This window comes from Camellia sinensis, chromosome 5 (genome assembly GCF_055761805.1).
Source record: "Camellia sinensis isolate YWXY chromosome 5, ASM5576180v1, whole genome shotgun sequence".
NCBI lineage: Eukaryota > Viridiplantae > Streptophyta > Magnoliopsida > Ericales > Theaceae > Camellia > Camellia sinensis.
In genome coordinates, this window is record NC_138965.1 from 202,220,423 (window position 1) to 202,243,488 (window position 23,066).

General features: G+C 38.6%; 1 protein-coding gene across 5 annotated transcripts; it reads right to left on the reverse strand.

Moving 5' to 3' along the window:
• Window positions 1–8,391: 8,391 nt before the first annotated feature.
• LOC145789392 (uncharacterized protein At3g06530-like) lies at window positions 8,392–14,751 on the reverse strand. 5 transcript variants are annotated; one of them, XM_082871201.1, is made up of 11 exons: window positions 13,876–14,746; window positions 13,284–13,552; window positions 12,949–13,054; window positions 12,729–12,857; window positions 11,591–11,742; window positions 11,447–11,488; window positions 10,074–10,181; window positions 9,688–9,844; window positions 9,426–9,588; window positions 8,964–9,039; window positions 8,589–8,798 (listed from the first exon to the last, which is right to left on the reverse strand). In XM_082871201.1, exons 4-7 carry the CDS (start codon window positions 12,784–12,786, stop codon window positions 10,122–10,124), a joined length of 312 nt encoding a protein of 103 aa, XP_082727327.1. In that variant the 5' UTR covers window positions 12,787–12,857; window positions 12,949–13,054; window positions 13,284–13,552; window positions 13,876–14,746; the 3' UTR covers window positions 8,589–8,798; window positions 8,964–9,039; window positions 9,426–9,588; window positions 9,688–9,844; window positions 10,074–10,121. The 5 variants fall into 5 exon arrangements, 4 of the variants coding, with proteins under 4 accessions (XP_082727328.1, XP_082727325.1, XP_082727327.1 ...); XM_082871202.1 differs by lacking the exon at window positions 9,688–9,844 and having other exon boundaries at window positions 8,392–8,798; window positions 12,729–13,054; window positions 13,876–14,751; XM_082871199.1 differs by lacking the exons at window positions 9,688–9,844; window positions 12,729–12,857 and having other exon boundaries at window positions 8,392–8,798; window positions 12,917–13,054; window positions 13,876–14,722.
• Window positions 14,752–23,066: the final 8,315 nt, after the last annotated feature.

Consider the following 23,066-nt stretch of genomic DNA (forward strand, 5'->3'; position numbering starts at 1 on the left):
AGTATATTGCTACTATCTGTCAAATAGCATAAATCACTATTTATTTTTCCAACCAGAATATTAATTTGAAAACACAGAAAATTAAATACAATGAAGATACCTAAAAAAGAATCTGTCTTAAGATTGTAGGACAATCTTCACTGTATTTAAAAAGATTTAATTCTGTTGTGTACAAAACAACAACAAGAATAAAAGAAATAGAGAAAAGGAGAGAATATGTTTGATTACAAAAATCAAACTCGAAATAAAAATAAATAAATAAAAAACAGATTTTATTTTGTTACAAAAACAAAATTAAAATCTGAATAAATAAACAAATAAAAACAACACTGAAAGTAATTAAATAACTTACTTGATTTAATTTCTTCGAATTATTTTTCTGATCAAGTCCAGTGTTTAACACTGTGTCCTTAAGATAGATTCGTCCTCTCCACGGTGCTTTCAGAATTCGGACGTCTATCTCCCAGGATGAAATGATCTACCACAAACAATAGCAGCACTACTAATTGTTTGCCTTACGAACACACTAAGTGTTTACACTCTTTCTTTCGAAAATAAAATGCAGCAAGATGAAGAATAGAATTAACAGAGGTGAAATACGAAATTTCTGAAATGGAAAACATCAAATGAGGGTGGTCCTATTTATAGATGTGAAGGTGGCTCTAGAATTTGAATTGAACAGGTATGTGACTCTTGGTTTTGAATTGAACAGGTATGATACCTGTTGGGTTTTGAATTTCAAACAGATAGCAATTACGGGAAGGGCCCTGTTTGGGTGTGCATTAATTCCAAAACAGTTTATTTCTGTTTGAATTCTGGATTTTATTTTAATAAAAAATAAAATTAAATTCAAATGTTTTTGGCCCAAAAAGATTAGAATTTTGGGTCCAATGGGTCTAGCCCATTTTGCCCATAACCTCTCCCTCTAAAACACTTGGGTACCCCTTGGGGCACATCCCAAGTATCTCACCCTAAGCCTTATAAACCCTTTCAAAACTTCCCACCAAATCAATGTGGGACAAGCCAATTTACAACTTTAAGGAATTTCCACCAAAACTCCATTTCCATGGAGCACACTTTGGCTTCAATTTCCCATTCACTCGGTAATGGTTTTGAGCAACCAAATATACCACGTGAATCACAACGCGGCATAGAACGCGTTACCACTTTGACCCGAGTAAATCGACACTCGGGGCCCACCTAAAAAATAGACCTAACTTAGGAAAAAATTCTGGTTTTATCCAGAATTTTATAACCATTTCTAACAAAATGTATTCAAAATAATACGGCAATAGCATTCTTGTAATAATGAGATACAATAATGGGTATTTTGAATAAAAATGAAAAGATTATGAACAATCATATGTCATTTTGTAAGAAAATCCTGTATAAAAATTATGTTTATGAATCATTAATACCCTTTAACAAATTTGGCCATTTGCTCAAGACAGACACTATTTCATTATTCTGTTTGATAATGACTTATATAATCACTTTCGTAATTTCAGCTTTAAAAAACATAAAAATAATTATCTGTTTGGCAATGATTGATTTATTAGTTGACAAAAAGGATAACAAACAAAATTCTCTTTCAACTTTATCCATTAAAAAAAAGAGATTATTTTTTAAACATTTGTTGTCATAAATTTTGAGTTGCGTGATGTTGGGTGAAACTGACGTGAAGACAATTACTTTGTCGCAGATTAATATCTATTTGCACTAAATTAACCTCTCCCATACTCCTAACGAACTAATTAATAAGAAATTTTATGTCCTTTAAATTTTTATTTTCATCTGTGGGCGGCATAGTATATACTTACAGATTATCTATCTTAAAAATTTCTACTCTTGTCCGTAATGCCCTCTCAATTACACGATGTAATGAAACTCTCAAATTGAATGGATGATCATGCGATTGGGATACAGAGACAGAAGTATTGAGCCATATATCAATGATCTAGCAATTACCATTCATGCAATTTTTTTTTACCTGTTAAAACTATAGGCTTTATTTTCAGAAAATAATGACAGAAATCTATTCCTTCAGCAATTTGTTCTTTTTTGGGAACCAAATTGTATTACTCAAGTATTTTATTTATTTATATATATTTCTTTGTCTGTAGTTTTCTGTTTGCTGCTTCTCTGAGCCAATCATACTGTCTAACTAAGCACTTATTTAACGAAGTCCTAATTAATGATGGTCGTTTGTTTTTTTTATTTAATTTCTTTAGGAAAAGATGTGGAAAAAAAAAATGAAGAGAGTAATGTGATAATTTTTATGATTTTTTTTTTGTGTTTTGGTTTTTTATCATGTCCCTAAACTACCCTCGAATGCGAGCTAACTGGTGGGAATAAAAAATTAAAAAAAAATTAAAAAAAAAAACTAAGAAAAATTATATATTTTCCTATATGATTCCTAGTAACCAAGCATGTGGAAGTGCTTGGAATGTGGCAATCTAAACTATCATTGGCAAGTTTTAGATTGCCACATTCCAAGCATGTAGAATGTGACAATCTAAACTTGCCATTGCTAGACTAATCTGTCTGTCTATAAAAATTAATTAGATGCACATACATAAACCCTAACAATTACTAAAAAAAAAAAAACCAAAGAACATTCATCCTCAAGTACAACTGAAAAATGAAGTTTGCTTTAAGATTAAAAAAAAAAACCTACATTAGAAATTGAAGTAAAAACAAATGTATAATAAATAATATTTGTTAACAGAATAAAAATTTGAAGCCTTGTTCCTAATTACCAGTCTTGAAAAACACCCGTGGTTGTATGATCGTCGTCGTAGATGGCTTCAATCCAAGTGCATGTGGAGGACACTTGTTCAACGAAATTGAAAGGAGTTGTACTAGAATAATTACCAACAATAGAGTGATACTTGCCGGCATCGAGAGAATAGAAAACCCCATTTTCACCATGAAAATTGGGGAAGTATATCTTATTAGCCATCCCTTCTTTGACAGCCTCTACTAACAAGGATGCCCCATGACTGAGGAACAACATTTTGTTACCCAAACTTTGCACATCTTGCCATTCCATATCCGGAACAATAAGCTTTATCAGCCGAACACGTCTCTCCTCATGGGTCACAAACACAACCAACATTCCTCCATCACAGTTCACCATGAAACTTTTTTGACATTGATATTTGAACCGCGGCCGTGCCCAAATGGGCTTACAGCAACATATTATACTCCAACTCAAACTAGAACTGAGATCAAGTACGCCCACATCTCCCCCATTTCCCAAACAATATAGCTTCCCATTATATAAAACGGGAGGACTGGCATCGTATAGGACAAAACGTCGATTATTTTGGAATTCGTGAAATGTCCACCGATCATCTCCACGTTTGATAATGCATAATTCTGTGTAAAAAGCCCCAACAAATTCCAATAACCAGACAAGATGAAGTAGGCGGTGATGAAAAAGACACGCTCATGAAATCATTTGCCCAATATATATTAGGAAGTTTGATAATTACCTCCGTGAATGGGTTGAAAAAAATATTGTCCCACCTCCAGACATGAGCAACCAAACATACGTAGAGACCCGGATTTTTGCATCCTTTAATTGATCATTTGAAATAATAATATTGCTAAGCTTATCATGATATGTCTCATTGCGCAGTGGCTGAAAAAATTTGCAACCATCATCACCGCCATTTAAGATCATCAAATACGGCAATTTAGAAAGTGCAGTGTTAATGTAAATTGTAAATTGTGTAAATTACCACACCACCAACTCCACCTACCATCTCCACTACCACCCACCACCTCCACTACCATCCACTACCACCACTCACCTACCTCACCTACTCCCAAATCCTCTCCTATATAATAGCTTGTAATATACAAAATATAAACAACAATCTTGTAATACAAATCAATAATACATCATTTATAACATGGTATCAGAGCTATAGGTTAGCTCTAGGTGATCTTCACCTTCCGGCGGGCGGCAACCTTGCCTTCACCCCCCGCCGGACCCCAACCGTGCCAATTGAAACCTCCAACACATACCTCCTCTCCTTTCACCTTGGTCTCTGCAACCTCACTCTGTAAAATCATCACCTCCATCGGCGTCGTCCGAGTCGGCAACGGCAGCCGCAGCAGCACCGTTCTCTTCCTCATTCTTCTCTCTCTACCCGCCGGAAATTGAGACTCCAAAGGTAACCAACTCCTAAGAGCCCTGTTCTGCTCCAAAATTCTGTTCTTACACCTCTGCCCCGTATACCTCACTTGGGGTTTCTAAGGACAATAATCAACAACAACCCAGCAACAACAACAACCCAGATTTCTCTCTCTACCAACAACAACAACAACAACCCAGCAAGAGCAATACCTTCCTCACCATGGCCTACATCCTCACCGTCAACGCCTCCATCCTCTTCGACTCCGGCGCCACCTGCTCCGTCTTTCCCGAAAGAGTGAGAGAGTGAGAGAGCAGATGCATGTGTGTCTGTATTCATCTCCCAATACATGCCGTGCGTGCTATGTGCATGGTGTGTGTCGTGTCTCTGGAGAGAGCCGAGAGGAATGAGTTGTCTGTGTTGTATCTGTTGTCTCCTCTCCCTCCTTGTATCATGTGTGTACCTATATCAATTGTAGAGGGAGAAAGAGAGAGATGGCAACCTTGTCTTTTTTAATTGACCCACCCCAACACCACTCACGTGATCCCACTCACCCATGCACTTTCATCTCTCTCCTCTTTCCCCTTTCCACCTCACAATTCTTTTTTTTATTCAACCCACTTCCCCCCATTTTCTATACACTTTTTTTTATTCTAAACTGTTCTCTCCCCACCGAGCCACAAAATGATCTCACACTCTCTCTTCCTGGACCCAAATCATCATGTACCCCACACACTCTCTCTCTCTCTCATTTTTTTTTTTTTTACTTTCCAACCCCCAGGCACATGCTTTTGCCATTACTATATTATTATTATTCTTATTATTTTTATTACAAAAAAAAAAAAATACCACACACCGACGGGAATTGCCTCTTCCCCCTTAATACATTTTTATTATTATTATTCTTTCCAAAAAAAAAAAAAAAAAACAACAACAACAACAAAAAAAAACTCATCCACCGTCCAAACTTTATTTTTTATTCTAACTTTATTTTTTATTATCCAGCTTTAGTGGTGCTCTTGATTCGCCCTGTTCCCACTCCCACCTTTATTATTTTTCTTCATCTTTATCTATCAAACATTTCCAAATTTGCACAACAGCCCATATTTTATTCATGTCCCCGATCACCATTTTACATCAAAAAAAAAAAAAAAAAAAAACACCAACCCAACACACACAACCCCAACAACCACATCCACAGGCGGGATTTTTCTTCTCTACTCTGCCGCCGGTCTCTTCTTCTTGCCTCCGTCCTGGGCGGCCCTTGCCGGTGTTGCCTCCGTGTTTCCCACTCCACTGGGCACGATCACTCCACCCTGCTCCTCCACTGCAGCATATGGCGGCCCTCCAAATCGGAACATTACGGTGGCCTTCCGCTTCAGCTCCTTGTTTTCTACCTTTAGCACACTTATCTCTGCTCGCGCATCCTTATACATGCGTTGGAGCAGAGCCAGCTGGGAGTTTAACTGCTGCACCTCATTTGTCCTACTCTGCAGCCGGTGCGACAGGTTTGTGACCGCCGTCATGGACTCCACACATGCCTTCAACGTATACTGATTAGCCTCCACATCCGTTTGCACTGCCATTTTTTGCTCCACCGACTGCATCAGAAAGTTCAACGGAGCAAACCCAGTGGTGTTTGGTTGAGGTTCACGGGACACCGCACCCGTTATCTCTCTTGTTGACCCGTTGAGGTCGGGAAAGAGAGTCAGCAGACCACGGGACGACGAAGCCATCTCTCGCAACAGAGTGTTACAGACTATCTCTCTCAGCACAACGAAGCGTTTTTCAGAAGTTTTTCTTCGTAAGTTGTTTGTCTTCTGCCTCGGCCTCAGGCTCCGTCTTGGTTAAATAGCCGAGGCAGCCACGCGCATCGCGCGCCTCTGACGCCAGACAAACGGGCACGCCAGCCAAGGCACTCACGTGCCTCGCCATCATATCTGGCACGCCTTTTGATGCATCGGGCACGCCTTTTGATGGCACGCTTTTTGACAGATTGGGCACACCTTTTGAGGGCACGACTTTTGAGGGCTCGATATCTACATCCATGTATATTTTTTGGGCAGCCTATATACACACTCATACAGTGTCTTCTACACCGGTCAGCTTTATCAATCCCTTTGTTTCAACCTCAAATAGGTTTCTATCTTTACACCTATTTGAGTTTGAGGGGGGGTTATATACAGTATCATGTATAAGTCGCTCATGGCGTACTCCCTAAGTCGCCCCCTTGGTGCACCACCACAACCTCTGCTACAACGGTCCGACATGACCCCGTAAACTGTCTACTATAACGGTCCGACATGACCCCGTAAACTGTCTCGACATTGATTCCGGTCAGCTTCTACATCGGTCCGACATGACCCCGTAAACTGTCTTCTACAATGGTCCGACATGACCCCGTAAACTGTCCTGCTACACCGGTCTGACATGACCCCTTAAACTGTCTTCTATATCGGTCTGACACGACCACACAGTGTCTGCTACAAACGGTCCGACATGACCCCGTAAACTGTCTGCTACAACGGTCCGACACGACCATACCGTGTCTTCTACAACGGTCCGACACGACCATACCGTGTCTTCTACAACGGTCTGATACGACCATACCGTGTCTCCTATCCTGTTTTATTTATCAATTTATTTTTCTATTTTGTGACTCTCTCCAAACTCAAGTTGGCTAGTGCCTATCCTCCTTGAGTTTGAGGGGGGCTGTTAATGTAAATTGTAAATTGTGTAAATTACCACACCACCAACTCCACCTACCATCTCCACTACCACCCACCACCTCCACTACCATCCACTACCACCACTCACCTACCTCACCTACTCCCAAATCCTCTCCTATATAATAGCTTGTAATATACAAAATATAAACAACAATCTTGTAATACAAATCAATAATACATCATTTATAACATGCAGAATTAGTCGGAGGTGGGAATGGGGTAGTGATTGATTGCCATGATCGACAAGTGGCTCTAAAATTACTTGAATCTCCCAAAAAAAGATTTGAGAGTATCATGCTTAAAAGCTCTGGTGGAAGATCAGACCAATTAGAAGAACCTCTCTCTCCATGCTTTATCTTGTCATGGACGAGGTGATCGCTGCTAGTTGATGTCATCATAGAGACTTTATGCCCCAAAATTTCCTTTTGCTTGGAACCAACAACCTGTTCATCAGCCATTCTGGTTACAACAAGCATTCAACTATTGTATTAATTAAAAGAGAAACAATATCAAAATTAATCCGTCGAAAATTTAACTCAAGCACACAGGTATGTCTTTGCTTGGCATTGCAGATCACCAATCAAGACTCTCTGTTTTTGTGTGTTTCTCGTATGCCAGAGCAAGGTCGTGTCGAACTTTGCCAAGGACACATCCTGGTTTATGGAGTAAACTATCACCTAGGTGCCAATATTTTTCTTCAATAATGTCTCAATAAAGATGTAAGGTAATTTCGATAATTAGCACAAACTTGAAGACAAAACTATAGGAGTTCATGACACTGCACTAGAAAAATACAAGTTAAGCTCAACTTCTACCCAAGCATTTAGTGAAGAAATAATAATTTCAAGAAAATAAACTATCAGCTTCTTGTTTACACATGTAAATTTAATGTCATTGTTGATTTTATGAGTAACTTTGCTCAAGTGATTAATCAAAATAACATATGAGCCAGTGATTTTATTTTTTATTTTTGGCTAAAATAAAGAAGAATGAGGGTTGAAGGTTACTGTGTATACGTATGTAGAATTTTCATATCAATTGAAAAAAAATCATGACACTGCTGGAAAAATGACTTTTAGCGGCGTTTTAAAAACGCCGCTATATGTATGAAAAACGCCGCTAATTCCTTTAGTGACGCTTATCACCAAACGTCGAGGACGCGGCCGTCGCTATAAGTTTATGACGCTTTAAAAACGTCGTAAAATTAGTATAGGCGGCGTTTTTAAAACGCCGCTAAATGCGATAAATAATGATAAAATGACGTCATCCAATATTTAGCGACGTTTCTAAAACGCCGTGCACTGTAGTGGCGTTTTGAAAAAACGCCGTTATAGATCTTTTTTTTAAAAAAAAAATTGTTCTGAATCTGTTATATTTAACTAAAAAACATACCTGTAATAAAGCTGAAAAATAACAATAATATGAATAAAATTTTACAACTACTTCAATATATTGACTAAATAAACATTACATGATTGTGTCTGAACCAAAATCAAACAACAAACACAATCAAAAAATAAAAAGAAAAAATAGGTTAAGTCATTTGCTTGCACAAATAATATAATTGTGAAGAAAACATTCACACAAATCATTTGAATAACATTAAGGAGTCACCAAAATTGGATGCCCCTCTATTTGAGCCAAATTGGAATCTGAGTTCACCAAAATACAAATTTGGACATTTGAGCCAACTTGATATTCATATTCCCATGAGCCAACTTGATATTCATATTCCCATTCACAGAAAGTTAATTTAGAAAATTATAATAGCAATGACTCAACATCTTTAACACGCATAATTCCAGTTCCCATTCCTTTGATGACACTGATGGCGTCTTTCTAAAAGTTCAGACAGCAATGACTCAACATCTTTAACACGCATAATTCCACTTCCCATTCCTTTGAGCAATGATAGGATGACTAGCTGCCAAAGAAAACTCAATCCGTTACTTTCTGTTCATGCTATTATGGAAATTTTTAAAATTCTTGGCAGTAGTTACAAAATCTTATTCACTTGAGTAAAACAGAGCTTCTCTGCATACAGACATACAATGCATGCACTATGTAGATCCAAATCAGAATCACCAACCTTTGCATATGCAGAAAGAGTTAGGGCGAATCCTAGAATGAAAACTAGTATGTCATTCTTTATAGACTGACTGAATCTGAAAAATGACAGTTGCACAAGTTAATTTAGAAAATTATAACACAGAAAGTTAACATCAGTAAGCAATTTGTAAATTAGTACAGATAATAATAGCAGTGATTTAGGACAGCTAAAATTGCAATAGTTCTTAATGAGAACAAAACTAATTGAAATACATAAGATGAAGAGGATATCAAGAAATATTTTATTTTATTAAAGGCAACAACTCATAGGGCCTACTTAAAGAAACAGAAGCAACTCTCTTTTTAAACTATAGACTTCATGATCTTCCTATTCTATGGATATCGACAAAGTGGACAAAATGAAATGATGGTTATTATGAGAAAGAAGATGACAGTATGATGATGATATGATGAAAACTAAGCATAACAAAAAGGTGAAAACCTTTGTCCAATTGTCTGAGGCACTAAAAGGCTATGGCACGAAGAGCCAAGCAAAGATGTTAAAAATGAAGGCAAAACTTTTCTGTCTGATAGCATGAGCCTCTTTTGTTGAACCATTAAGCTCAGAAGTTCCTCAAGAAAATTACTCCAGATTGTGCTATTCCCTGTCAATTTAAGGATTTAGACAAAAGTGTTGCTTATAACAAAAGAAACAAAACAAATGCGACAAAACAAATAATTGAAGAGGATGACATGATCAAAACCTTCTTCAGTGAAAAGCTTCGACAAAAATCGGACAAGAGAGATCTTGCATTTGGTAACTAGGAAGTGAAGATGCTTATGGAAAACATTATTTGACTAACATGCAGCAAAGAAAACAAATAGATCCTGAAGTGTGCATACCCACTTCCTATTATCATCCTGGAAGAAAACAATAAAAAAAATAAAAAAACTAATTTAGTTATCTACCTATATGACAGGGTGATAGATTCAGAAATCAATCAAATCAGATACATATGTGACAGAGTTACAGATTCAGAAAACAGAGTATAGATTCCAGTGAAAGAACAATCAAGAACTTAATTCACCCAAAAACAATCAAGAACTTGGAATGAGTACTAGAGCTTTCACAGAGAATCGAAATGATTACCATTTATTATTCGAAGGATAAACTCTGCTAGCCAACAATGGGATGCAATCATGAATAAACCTGTTGCCTTTGCAGATTTGCAACCACTAGGGTGGCATCCTTATGGGCCTATTAAAAATAATCTTTTCATAATAAGCAACAGCAATTAGGAAAATTAAACAAAACACAGAAGTATGAGTGAGAAAAAAATATTCATTAACTCAACCATGAAGAAAATAGACAAATAAATTAATGAAGCTAATTCTATTCTAAACTTGACATAGTTACCAACCAATTAGATGATATTTCATACTCAATGGAGATCAATGGTCCTTGCTTTTAAAACACACACATAAATTTAAGCTAATTCTATTCTGAACTTGATTTTCTTCTTCACTTTCTAAAGCTATAATCCAAATATTCCCACTTAAAAGCTTTGCTAAACGACGTCTATGTATTTAGTCAAACAAACATTTAGAAAATATTGGTCCCTAACAAAGAAAATGAAAACTAACCTTGTCCAACTCCGAAGTTGTCTGAACCACAGTGCTTCTAATTGAACAAAGAAAGTTTGGATAAACACAAGATCCACAATTTATACTTAAAAAACACTCGTGTTCCTGTTCTATACCTTTGTCTGCAAAAATTCAAACATCATAGTTCTCGGTGGCACTCAGATGTAATTTCAGAATTGAAAAAGTAACTACATCCAAATGAGGCCCAAGTAGTTCAATCAATGCATTTATTATCACCAGTCCAAGATAGCACTTGGTGCAGTTCCATCTATACATATCATTCAAGGCCACCAAACACAAGACTTCTAAATTCTACTATGGATACATCTGAGGATTCAACTATATCCATTAAAACTCAGTTGAACCTCATCTTTCTATAAATGATATAGGAATTGAATCACCAATAGCAGGGAAGAATGGTTTTCCAAACAATTTACCTTAAAGAAATTTCCCAAAACTGACTTTGCCAAAAAATGTACTTGGGAGGAGATATATTGGCTTTGATGGTTATTGTGAGAGGGATATGTCTTAGTCAATCAGCTTTAAAGCATTTAAGCAGCATCTCATGCCGTGAAAAGGATTTTTTACCTTTGCCTCTGTTAGGCCCTTTTCTCTAGTTAGATAGATTTTTTTTTTTTTTTTTGACTTGCATGTGTATGAAAGAGAGAATGGAAGAAGTATGAAGCATAAAAAGAAGGAGAGCCCAAACTAAATAATCAAAAGTTTTGTTACTTGCAAAAAGAATCAAAAGTCTATATAACTAAATAATCAACTGCTAATGTCTTTGAGAAAATACAAAAAGAGAGCCCAAACTGTCTCAATGGAATAAGGAAAACACTAAAACACTACAAGGGAGTATCAAAGTCTAGAGAAATTCACCTCAACTAGTGTCTGCTCAAACGCAACAGCAAGAAGCTTATCCTAATCAACAAGAAAGATTTAATAATAAAAAGAAATTAGTAAGAGATAATGAGAGAGACGTGTCGAAGTAATCGCTGCACATGAAACATGACAATAACTTACCAACCATCCAGCAATCCCTGGAAGTTCTGTAACATGAAGCCCATGAGTGAAAATAGGTTTCACTGTCATCTGAAATATGGTGGCTCGACAAAACATACTCTCAAAAGGCCAAGGAAAGGCCAGTGACGATGGAACTTTACCCCAATCAAGACCTAGAAGAGACAAAGAAAGACATTTTCAGTTAAATGCAAGAAGAAATTACTAAGCATTAGTCATTTTTTCGCAATCAATGGCACATGACAACTATTCCAATTTTAAAAATCATTACAAAGCATTCTAGATCGATTCTGTACTCTACATATTACACATTTCAGATGCAGGGAGAAATATAGGTTTACTCAAACTACAGAAATATTTAAAAATTTCTGAAGTTAAAAACGAACCTCGCCAGTACCCTTCTTAGCTTGCAAAGTAGCAACTACATCTAAGCACTTCTCAACATGTTGCAAGCCTGTTCACTTCTGTACATACGAAATAAAATGTATTAACTCAATGATATGGTCAATCCGAAATAAAATGTCTTAACCAAACAGGGCCATCTCACTTAATAGTCAATCCGAAATAAAATGTCTTAACTCAATGAGGAATATAGATTTAATCTCTCAAATTTCCAAATCATCTGATCTAGCACTGGCCCGCTACTAACTGTAAGCTTATCGGATTCCAAATAAACTCACACACTAGATAAAAGATTTTTTAAAAATGTATAATAAACTAAAACAGAAGCAACGAAAAAGGAAAAGTAGGCGCGCGTTTACAACACAAACAAGCTATTTAAAAGCAGAGCAGGTTAGGAACAAAAGCCGGGTAATGATTTTTAATTAATAGAGTCAAGTTTTTAGAGAATCTTCAGAGCTTTTATAGCTTCTTTGAATTAGTGTGATACAATTCTAACATTAGGTGTGATGCCCAGTTCTGGGAGTGATTCCTAGATACCCCCGCCCCCCCCCCCACACCCACCTCTTTCTTCTTTTTATCTTGCAATTATTGCCCTTTTCAAGCCTCAGCAAAATCTGCCCAGCCATTGGTTCACTCCTCTCAAGTTTTAAACCAAATAATAATACTTAGTTATGCTTCTGTTTTCATGAAACCGGGTTGGGTTTTCAGACCAAGCAATGTTCCATATATCTAGCCTTACCTGAGATAGGAGGGCGAGACTGGACCCGGGCCAAAACGATGGGCTGCAGGCCATACATCCTTAAAGAATCACTAGATGTAACACGGATCAATCACATGTGAGCTTGTCATAAACTTCTTCATACATTGCCTATAACCATCCAATTAACATTAACAATCACAAAGGATCTCAAGTTACTAACATATTACCTCTTCAAGCAATCAACTTTCAGACATCACACCTTTGCTTTCTGTTTAGTATCATTCACTGGTTGTTCCTACTATTTATGTTGGAGAATTCATCGATAGGGCTCAGCATTCCAAGGATCAGCTTTTCCTGTTTAATAGCTACGAAACACAGTCAAGTAGTCACATTTTCAGGGAAAGCAAGATAATATATATATGGAATACTTAGCCAAGTAAATCCATTAACATTATGAATATAATTATTGATCACTCTCAATCCATTACATAATTTCTCATCTATGCATGTAATGTATGTTTACATGCCATCTCTTTTTCAAATGCATGTGTGTTGATATATGTGTTTGTACATGCAAAATTGTGGCAAGGATACATTCTTGGTCAGGGTTGTCAGAGAAATTTGAGTGCAGGGCATTCCCAACGCTCACCCGAACATTTTGTAATTGCAGATATCGGCCTTTGAATGCAGAATCGTGCCCTCTGAAATCAAATTCCTAAACAACAGACTTCATAAATTATGCACACATTAATGTGGTATATCTAAAAAAACCATCATACCTTCAGCAAAGAGTGAACTTGCAGGGCATGAAATCAAAGCTAATGCTCCTACTCCCAACAGTATTGCCCTTCTCTTAGAATTTCCTGAAATTTACCATTATATAATCCAAAACAAGAATCAAAACAATCATATCTCACAAGAAGTTAGTTTATACATTCCACCTTTGTCATAACTAGCAATTTTGCATCAAATTTACAGCCCTAATTTCAGAATTCACAAGACCAGAAGAATTTGTTATGAAGTAAATTCTTCAAGAAATCATTATTACATCAAAGACATATAAGCAAATCCCATGTCACTCATGAAAAACAAGAAGTAAAATGCTTGAGCTATGTTTGGATATTGGATATGTGAAGGGATTTGTAGGGAGAAGAAAAAATGAAGAGATAAAGAGTGGTAATCTTACTGTCTTCATCATAAGTTGTGTCTCCTGAACATGTGATAATGTTTTGTGGAAAAATTGCAGTAACCTTAGTTGAACAGTGGTAATCTTACTGTCTTCATCACCGATCTGAATCGCTGAGATCGATCTGAACCTCTGAATCACCATGCTGAATCACCGATCTGAATCGCTGAGATGACCTTCGATTTCGATTTCAAGATGTGAATCACTGAGACCGATCTGAATCACTGATACCTGAATCACGATCTGAATCGAACTTCGATTTCGATTTCAAGATATGAATCACTGAGACCGATCTGAATCGCTGATACCTGAATCACGATCTGAATCGAACTTCGATTTCGATTTCGAGATATGAATCACTGAGACCGATCTGAATCGCTGAGATCTGAATCACGATCTGAATCGAAATCGAAGTGATATGAACTCAGATCTAAATCAAAATCGAAGTGATATAAACTCAGATTTGAATTGCAATATGAAATCGAAGTGATTTGAACTCAGAATTTTAAAATTTCGAGATATGAACTTCGATTTCGAGATCTGAATCGCTGAGATGAACTTCGAAATCACTCTGATGAACCACTTCGATTTCGAGAGAGAACTTCAATTTCTGAGCATTCCATTGATAAGCAACTTCAATTTCTGAGGGTTTAGACAACGGGGAGAGAGAGAGACTATTTGTTAGTGCATCGATTCAATTTGGGAGTTGAGATTCTCAGATTGGACAAAGAAGCGCGTGAGACAACATGCATTTGAAGGCGTAAATAAACGCCTCCTATTCATAAAACGGCACCGTTTCAATTAAAGAAAAACAAGACGTTTATAAAACGCCGTAAAATATTAAAAATAGTGACGTTTTAAAAAACGCCGTTAAAAAAACGCCACCTAAACCCTTCTTTCCTGTAGTGTGAGTCACCTGTATGATTCCAAGAAGGTTCGAATACATTGGGTTCAGATGCAATATGACGCATGGGTACAGTTATGAGTATTGGAATTGGTAGGATAAGAGTATGTTAATACAGTAAAATCTAAAAAAAATAATAAACGCACATGCCTTGGTATATTTGTAAAAAAATATTTATTTTTTATTTAGAGTAATACAAAAATTGATTAAATAGTTTAATTTGTTAAGATCCAACCTACAATTAACATTTAATGTCAAAAGTAAAGTATAAACCAAAATTAAATATTATTTTATTAAATAACTTACAAACCATAACTTAATTTTAAAATCATGTTAAGTATAAAACTAAAAATAAAAGAAGAAATCTAATGAAAAGAATTTTATCTCGGTAGTAGAAGAAAATATTGTTTCAACTGAGGTGCGGTACAATTCGGGTATATATTCTGTACGTCTAGATATGCCAAAAATTTTAAAAAATAAATTTGGATACATGTTTTGTGTACTTGTTACGTATGTAAAAGTACCATATACAGATAAATATCCGATATGAATACAGTATATTTATCAAAGTATCCATGCTTCATAATAGATGCATATTGGGGCGTTTACACTTGAAAACCAGCGAGTCTTGATTCCACCCTCAACTGGTCAACAGTCCAGAAACAATTCCCTTTTATATTACATAAACTGCTTTGTATGTTTGATTAGAGAGAATCTTTTGTTAATTAGATCCAAGGGGAATTCAAGGCTAAGGAAAAAACAAATTCAATTGAAAAAAGTCGTAAGAAACTCTCCTAGCACAAAATCAGCAATGAAGAAGATTTTCTCTTGTCTCAAATTTGTCATTTTATTTATTTAATTCAAATGCAAACTACTCCTAACAAACACCCACACTAAATTAGAAAGGAAAATAAAAATGATAATTAATAAAAACTTACCCAGTGAAAGCTTGAATCACGGCGACTGACATTAGAACAAGGCATAGAAAAAGATACCCTTTGTTTTTCCAAGCTGAAGGCATAAAGGTATCTATCACTAGACTGAGTGAAATAAATGTAGTTTCTTTTAATTCCAAATTTTTCTGACGCAGAAAAAGAAATTCCATCATGAGAATCAAGAAAAATTGTACGTTCCCCTATACTTGTCACTTTCACCCATGTCTTGCTAGGCAAGTCTGCTTGATAGATTGAGAAACCGAACAGCTCACTACCATAATATCCATGGAACATCTTTTCTATCATCAAAAGATCGCCACCCGATTCAATCATATAAGTTTTAAGGGAAATGATAAATTGTGAAGACAAGTGAAGTGCTTGACTAATAATTTGTACAAAATGGGGTGTTGGATCACTAAAATCGAGAACAACCAAACTCATTCTGTTTAGACCATATAACTTTCCTTCAAAGCTAGTGGTAGAGTGAAAACAATCTTCAGAGTCCAAAACTAATTCATTGAATTCATTATCACTCGACCGGCAGAAAATAAGAGAATGATTGTTCCCGACAATCAGGATCACTTGGAGGCAAAGTCAAAACACATAAATCATATGTGGATTCTCGTAATGGAAGTTGAATTTTATCCATAGAGACAAGATTTAGAAGGAAACACTCATCGGAGTCAAGGTTTTCCAACACCAACCATCCATAAGAAGAAGTACATATCTGTTTATTGCACAATTCAGAAATTTTTTGATGTAGCAATAATCCTCTGATACGTTGTAAAATTTTTAAAATTGTCTATACTTCCCGTGATAAATTAAAAGCCAAGGCTGTACTTGAATGAGAGGAGGGCGACTCTTCTCGTTTTCAGTTAATTCCATGGCTCTCCACTTCAAAATATCCAATGTTATGGTCTACAAGAAAAGAAGAAACAAATTGCTATTTTGATAAACTAAACATAGAGACAAGGTTAACAATCATGAAACTCATTCTAATCGCTATTATTTCTTTTCTTTTATTTTTTGTATTTTATTTATTGGTGTATTACAATGTTATTGATTGTTATGACAAGGTAGTGATGATTATTGGCAATTCTTATTGGAAAGAAATTAAAATGAACAGTATGGTAACCTAATGCATACAAAGAAAGTTATTTTTTTTTTTAAAAAAAGAAGGTATTTTTATTATTTATTTATTAAGCTCATCACTAGCATTAGTTCTTTGGCTGATTTGTAATAATAAGGGTAATGTCCATTTTGATACTTGTATTCTTTTTATTTTAATACTACTTTCAATCGGACACATACACCACAAAGCATACAGTTATTAGTTTAAAGATGGCTCATGAAAGAATAATACTAGATATTTCAAAAAAAATATTAATTTTTTTTTCAAATGTCTCACATGGGTGTGAGACCTACATAATGTGAAACATTTGATAGAACTTTTGATAGAATATTTAGGATTTCCAACATTTTTGCTCGTGAAAAGACCATTAATTGTTAATTTGTCATCTAAACTGAATAGTTTTTTTTTTTTTTTTTTTTAATAATTAGAGACAAATTGATGAAGAGGAAGCGGAAATATAACATATATAGTTTGAGTAATAATATAGAAATAAAAAAGTCATAATGATATGGTTAATGACCCTATTTGGTAGGGCTTATTTCCAGCTTATTTCAGCTTTTAGCTTAATTTAAACTATTTTGATGTGTTTGGTTCAACTTAATAATACAACTTATAGCTTTTTGTAAGTTAAAAATCAATTTATTCTTTAAGTGGGAGAGGAGAAGCTTAATTTATAAGTAAAAAATCAACTTATGTTCACAGTTATAAGTTATAAGCTGTTAGGCTATAAGTTATAATCACTTTTCCATAACTCTACCAAACAGGGCCAATGTACAGTTTTTATTTATGAATTTATTTACAAGAATAATATTATTTCAATATTCTCATAGAGATTTTTGTATAAATTTTGGATTGCCAAAGATTTTACCTTCCGACATGTGCAATAATTTTTTTTATTGATTACGTGTTAATGTGATCTTTTAAGGGATTTTTGGGTACTAAAAGGCAATGAAAATAAATATAAAGTCACTACATGACCTTGAATGAAGCAAATTATTATAACAAGAAATTTGGTCCAACTATGCAAATTGCCTCATGTCCTCTCTTTCTCTCCCTCTCTCATTTATTTTATTTTATTTTAATTTTGTTTGAAAATTATTATTATTATTATTATTATTATTATTATTATGTGAAGGTTTTAAAGAACAAAATGAAAAGAAAAATTACAATCAGAACCAACACGATATGCATGTTGTTTGATTGTTTGATTAAAATTAAATTATCGCACCGAAAAAAAGATTAAAATTAAATTAAACCAAAACAAATTTTCTATTTTTAAAAACCGATAAATAAATAAAAATATGCTAAACGCTGCTATGTTCAGCTAAGTTTTCAGAAATATTTTTGAAAATTTTAAAAATAATTTGACAAAAATAAATAATTTTTCAGTCACCATATTTTCAGCAGATTGGATAAATTTCAAACTAAAGAAAACTGTGGTAGAAAACGAGTTCGGTTTTTTGTGTGTTTTGAATGCTGTGTTGTGTATCGAAGGTAGAAAAGAAAACTCTTCAGATCACAGTTTTGTTTGTATGCCTTTTTCTAAGTAGCTAATTCAAATTCAATAACAAAAATCATAAATATACACATTTATACATATGTGAGAGGGAGATTTATGGTCTGGTTTGGGCCGTGGTAATGGCCGGGCAGATTTGGGCCGAACAAGTTTGGGCCGCGGTGAAACGGGCCTATCCTGAAAGGTTTTGCTCGGTTAAGGCAAGGCGTGGTCGGACCGAGCTATTTGGCTTCATGGTATAGAAGCCGGTCAAGCGAGATGTCCGGTGCCAGGCTAGGCGTGGTCGGACTGAGCTACGTGGCTTCATGTTGTAAAAGCCAGTCAAGTGAGATGACCGGCGCCAGGCAAGGCGTGGATGTTCCATGGTTCATGAGTTAGCTCGGCAGGAAGGCCGGTGGCAAACTAGTATGAGCTGTCCCGAGCTCGGCTATGCCGGGATGCAACCGAGCTCGGTCCTCAATGAGCTTGGCTATTGGAACACTTGGGCTTGAAGTGCAGCATGACCGTTGGCAGCCGAGATGCTGCAATCCGGCTGCTGAGCTCCCAGTAGAGTGGGCTGGCAGTTGGGTTAGGTGATGTTCAGTAAGATTTGTGCTGACAGATGGGATAGCAACACCATGTGTCGAGAGACTAATGAGAGTATATTTGGCGCGCAGAAGGTACATAAGGGAGTCTGCGCCCCCTATACTAGACAGATGACATTTTGGTGAGATAAACACTAAACACAACTCAGTCCTCTCTCTCTCTATCCCTATGTGTATGTCTAACCTGATCGTCAGAGGGGTTTTCCGGCCACACACCGCCGGGTAGCTCACTGCCGTTGTGGTCGCAGGTCGATCGAACAGACAGGAGCTTAGAAGAAAGGAGTGCGGGCTTGCCTGAATATTTGCTCCCCGCACAATTGGTGCCGTCTGTGGGAACTTTGCAGACAAAACCTCGTCTTCCAAGCTCATCTGATCGCCGTCCATGGTGAACAACGAAGAGATTCCGCTGTCCGCCGTCGATGGAGTTACCCCGGAGTCGGGCAGACGGAGAGAAGAACATCCCATCATCATTCCTCCGATGGCGGACCTGGAGACTTCTCCAGGAGGGCACTCAAGAGATGCGCGGGATAAGCGCGGAAAAAGTTATGGTCATTCACGGAGTCCAGACGGTCATCGGCGGTGGAGAAAATCGCACGCCAAACGTCTGGAACACAAGCTAAGGGACCAGGACGCCGTCATTCGGCGAATGGCGGCGGAGATGGAGGAGCTGAAGTGGCATGTCAAAGGGAAGGGTGTAGCTGGAGGGGGAGACCACAATGAGCGCACCTAACCCCGCCGTTTAGGCAGTCAGAGTCAGTGGCACACTCCTTCCATTTATATCAGTAAAAGTTACAAGGTTGGAGATTCCGACGTGCATGTAGAGAAATCCAGCGCGCAAGATAGCACTTACCAGCCCTCACGTCCGGTGACGACGTCTAGGTACTCCTATTTCGCTCGTTCAGAGGATTTGCGGGCAGTTTTGAAGGAACGGGCTCGCCGGCGGGAGGCTCAGAGGGTGCCGGCGTTCCAGCTGCTATCCTATGGGGTTCACGCCAGCGAGGAGGTAATAATGCCTCCACCCCGCCCAGCCGCGCCTCTCCTTGTAGACACAGACTTGGCGAGGCTGAGTGCCACTCCATTCTCCGTGGATATAAAGACAGCACCGCTTTCGACGGGCTTCCACCAGCCAAAGTTCACGCTCTACGACGAAAAAATCGACCCGTATATGCATGTAAGTCATTTCCGACAGGTCATGGCCGGACATAGGCGGAATGACGCTCTTATGTGCTTGATCTTCCCGTCGAGTTTGGGCGAGCTGGGTTTGAAATGGTTCGAGAGGCTACCGGAGGGGAGCATTAAAAGGTGGCAGCAGTTGGCCGAAGCCTTTGTGACGTGCTTCAAAACCAACACCAAAACACCAAAGGAAGTTGATCACCTACTGAGTGTCAAGATGGAACCGAGCGACACATTGAAGGCATACAACTCCAGATATTGGGAGACCTTCAACGAGATCTTGGATTGTCCGGTCAACCTTGCAATCACACAATACAAGCGTGGTCTCCCGGTCGGACATAGACTGCGGGACTCGCTTACCATGCACCAGCAGACATCCATGGGCCAGCTAATGCAGCGCATCAATGAGCACATCCGAGTGGAGGATGATGCGTTAGCATCTACCGCGAAGGCAACTCCGGTAGCAACGGACAAGAGGTCGGCTGGCAAAGTGCACGCGGTCGGACAAGAGTCCAGCCGTTCAAATGACCGCACTAAAGAATCGGACTGTGGCTCAAATCGCAAAAATTGGGGTAGGGGACGTCGGAATGACTGGGATGACTACCCCCGGGATGACGTAGCCGATGTAAATAGAAGGTTGAAGGCCAGGACAGGTATCACCATGGTCTTTAAGATTCCAATCTATCGTATACTTAGTGAAATCCGTGACGAGGAGTATGTCCGGTTTCCTGCTAAGTTAGGCGACGGACAGAAGGGCTTCAATCTGCGGTACCGTTACACGTTTCACAGGGAGCGCGGCCACTGGACAGAGGACTGTTTGCCTTTGAGGCAACACTTGGAAGAGCTAGTCGCAGCCAGACACCTGGACCTTTACATTGATGGAGGCGTGATGGCAAATCAAGCTCCGGTTGATCCGCGGGGACCGGATGACCGGGATGCACCTCCACAAAGGGTTGTTAATGTCATCCACGACATAGTGGAACTAGCGCGTGTATACGAGCTCCGCGGTATGATCAAGAAGGCAAAATACATGAGGGAGGTTTTGCCGGTTTAGCCTGCGATCAAGAGGGGGAAGACCGAAGAGAAAGATGTGATCAGTTTCTCCTCAAGGGACTTAGAGCGCATTCAGACGTCGCACAACAATGCCCTAGTGGTTACACTCCGCGTCAAAGAATTCGATGTCAAACGGATCTTGATCGATCAGGGAAGCTCGGTCGAGATCATGTATTACGACGCATTCAAACAGCTTAAGCTCCGGGATACAAATTTGGCTCCGGCAACTTTGCCACTGGTTGGTTTCAACTCACAACCGGAGTGGCCTTTGGGGAAGATTATCCTGCCGGTCAAAGTGGGATCCGTGGTTAAACAGGTGGAGTTCTGGGTGTTGCAGGTGCCATCTACTTATAACCCGATCCTTGGAAGAGGATGGCTTCACACTATGCAAGCCGTGGCGTCAACCTACCACCAGGTAATGAGATTCCCCTTAGCTATGGAGGCAATTGAGGAGATTTGGGGCGATCAAGTCATGTCGAAGCAATGCTTCGTGGCAGTGAACGGGAGCCGGGCTGCCAAGGGCTTCGTCCAAATGATTGAAGGACCGGAAGACCAGGGAGTCCTTGATGATGTGGGTACTAAGGCTGAGGACAAAGCCGTTGAGGAATTGGTGGAAGTGTGAATTGATACAGAGAATCTGGGCAAGTTCTTCTTGCTCGGCTCAAGCCTTACCACCCAAGAAAGAACCGAGATGGTTGAGTTTTGATGGATAATATCGAAGTCTTCGCATGGTCGCCTTACGATATGCCCGGCCTCGATCCAAGTTTTATTTGCTATCACCAAAATGTCTTCCCCGGAGCCAAGCCGGTCATTTAGCGAACCAGGAGATCGGCGCTGCATCACGCCGAGGTAGTTACAGAGGAAATGAAGAACTTGCTTGAGGCGCGCGCAATTCAAGAAGTGCACTACCCTCGGTGGATTTCAAACACGGTCGTGGTGCCCAAGAAAAATGGGAAGTGGCGAGTCTGTGTGGATTACAAGACCATTAATCGAGCCTGCCCGAAAGACAGCTTCCCTCTGCCCAGAATTGACCAGCTTGTGGATTTAATAGTTAGACATAACAGGCTCAGTTTCTTGGATGCCTACCGGGGCTACCATCAGATTGCCATGCATGGCCCGGATCGAGAGATCACCTCATTCACTACACCAAGGGGACTCTTCTGCTATCGAGTTATGCCTTTTGGTTTGAAGAACGCCGGGGCGACTTTCTAAAGAATGGTGACTAAGATGTTTGCTCCTTTGCTGGGCCGGACAATGGAGGCTTACATTGATGATATGGTGGTCAAAAGCCGGCATCAAGCAGACCACTTGTCCGACTTAGCCAAGATGTTCGCCATTGTCAAAAAACACAAGCTACGCCTGAATGCGTCTAAGTGTGCCTTTGGCGTGGGATCCGGAAAATTCTTAGGCTTCCTAGTCACGAACCGAGGCATCGAAGCAGACCCCACATAGATTAGAGCCGTACAAGAATTGAAGCAGCTTAGCTCGGCTAAGGACGTGCAGCATCTGGCTGGAATGGCCGTCGCGCTTAATCGATTTATAAGCCGGTCATCAGATCGCTGCCGTCCTTTCTTTCAAGCATTGAAGTCAAAGTTTTCGTGGAATGAAGAGTGTGACCGAGCTTTGGCCGAGCTCAAGGAGTATTTGTCTTCGGCGCCACTGTTGGTAACACTGAAGCCTGGCGAAAAACTTTACCTTTATCTGGTCGTTTCACAGCATGTAGTCAGTGCAGTGCTTGTCCGGTCGGAAGGAATCAAGCACCACCCTATCTTCTACGTCAGCAAAACCTTGTTACCGGCAGAGTCGAGATACTTGCTGCTGGAAAAACTTGCGTTGGTATTAATGATAGCCTCAAGGAAGTTGGCACACTATTTCCATGCGCATATAATAATTG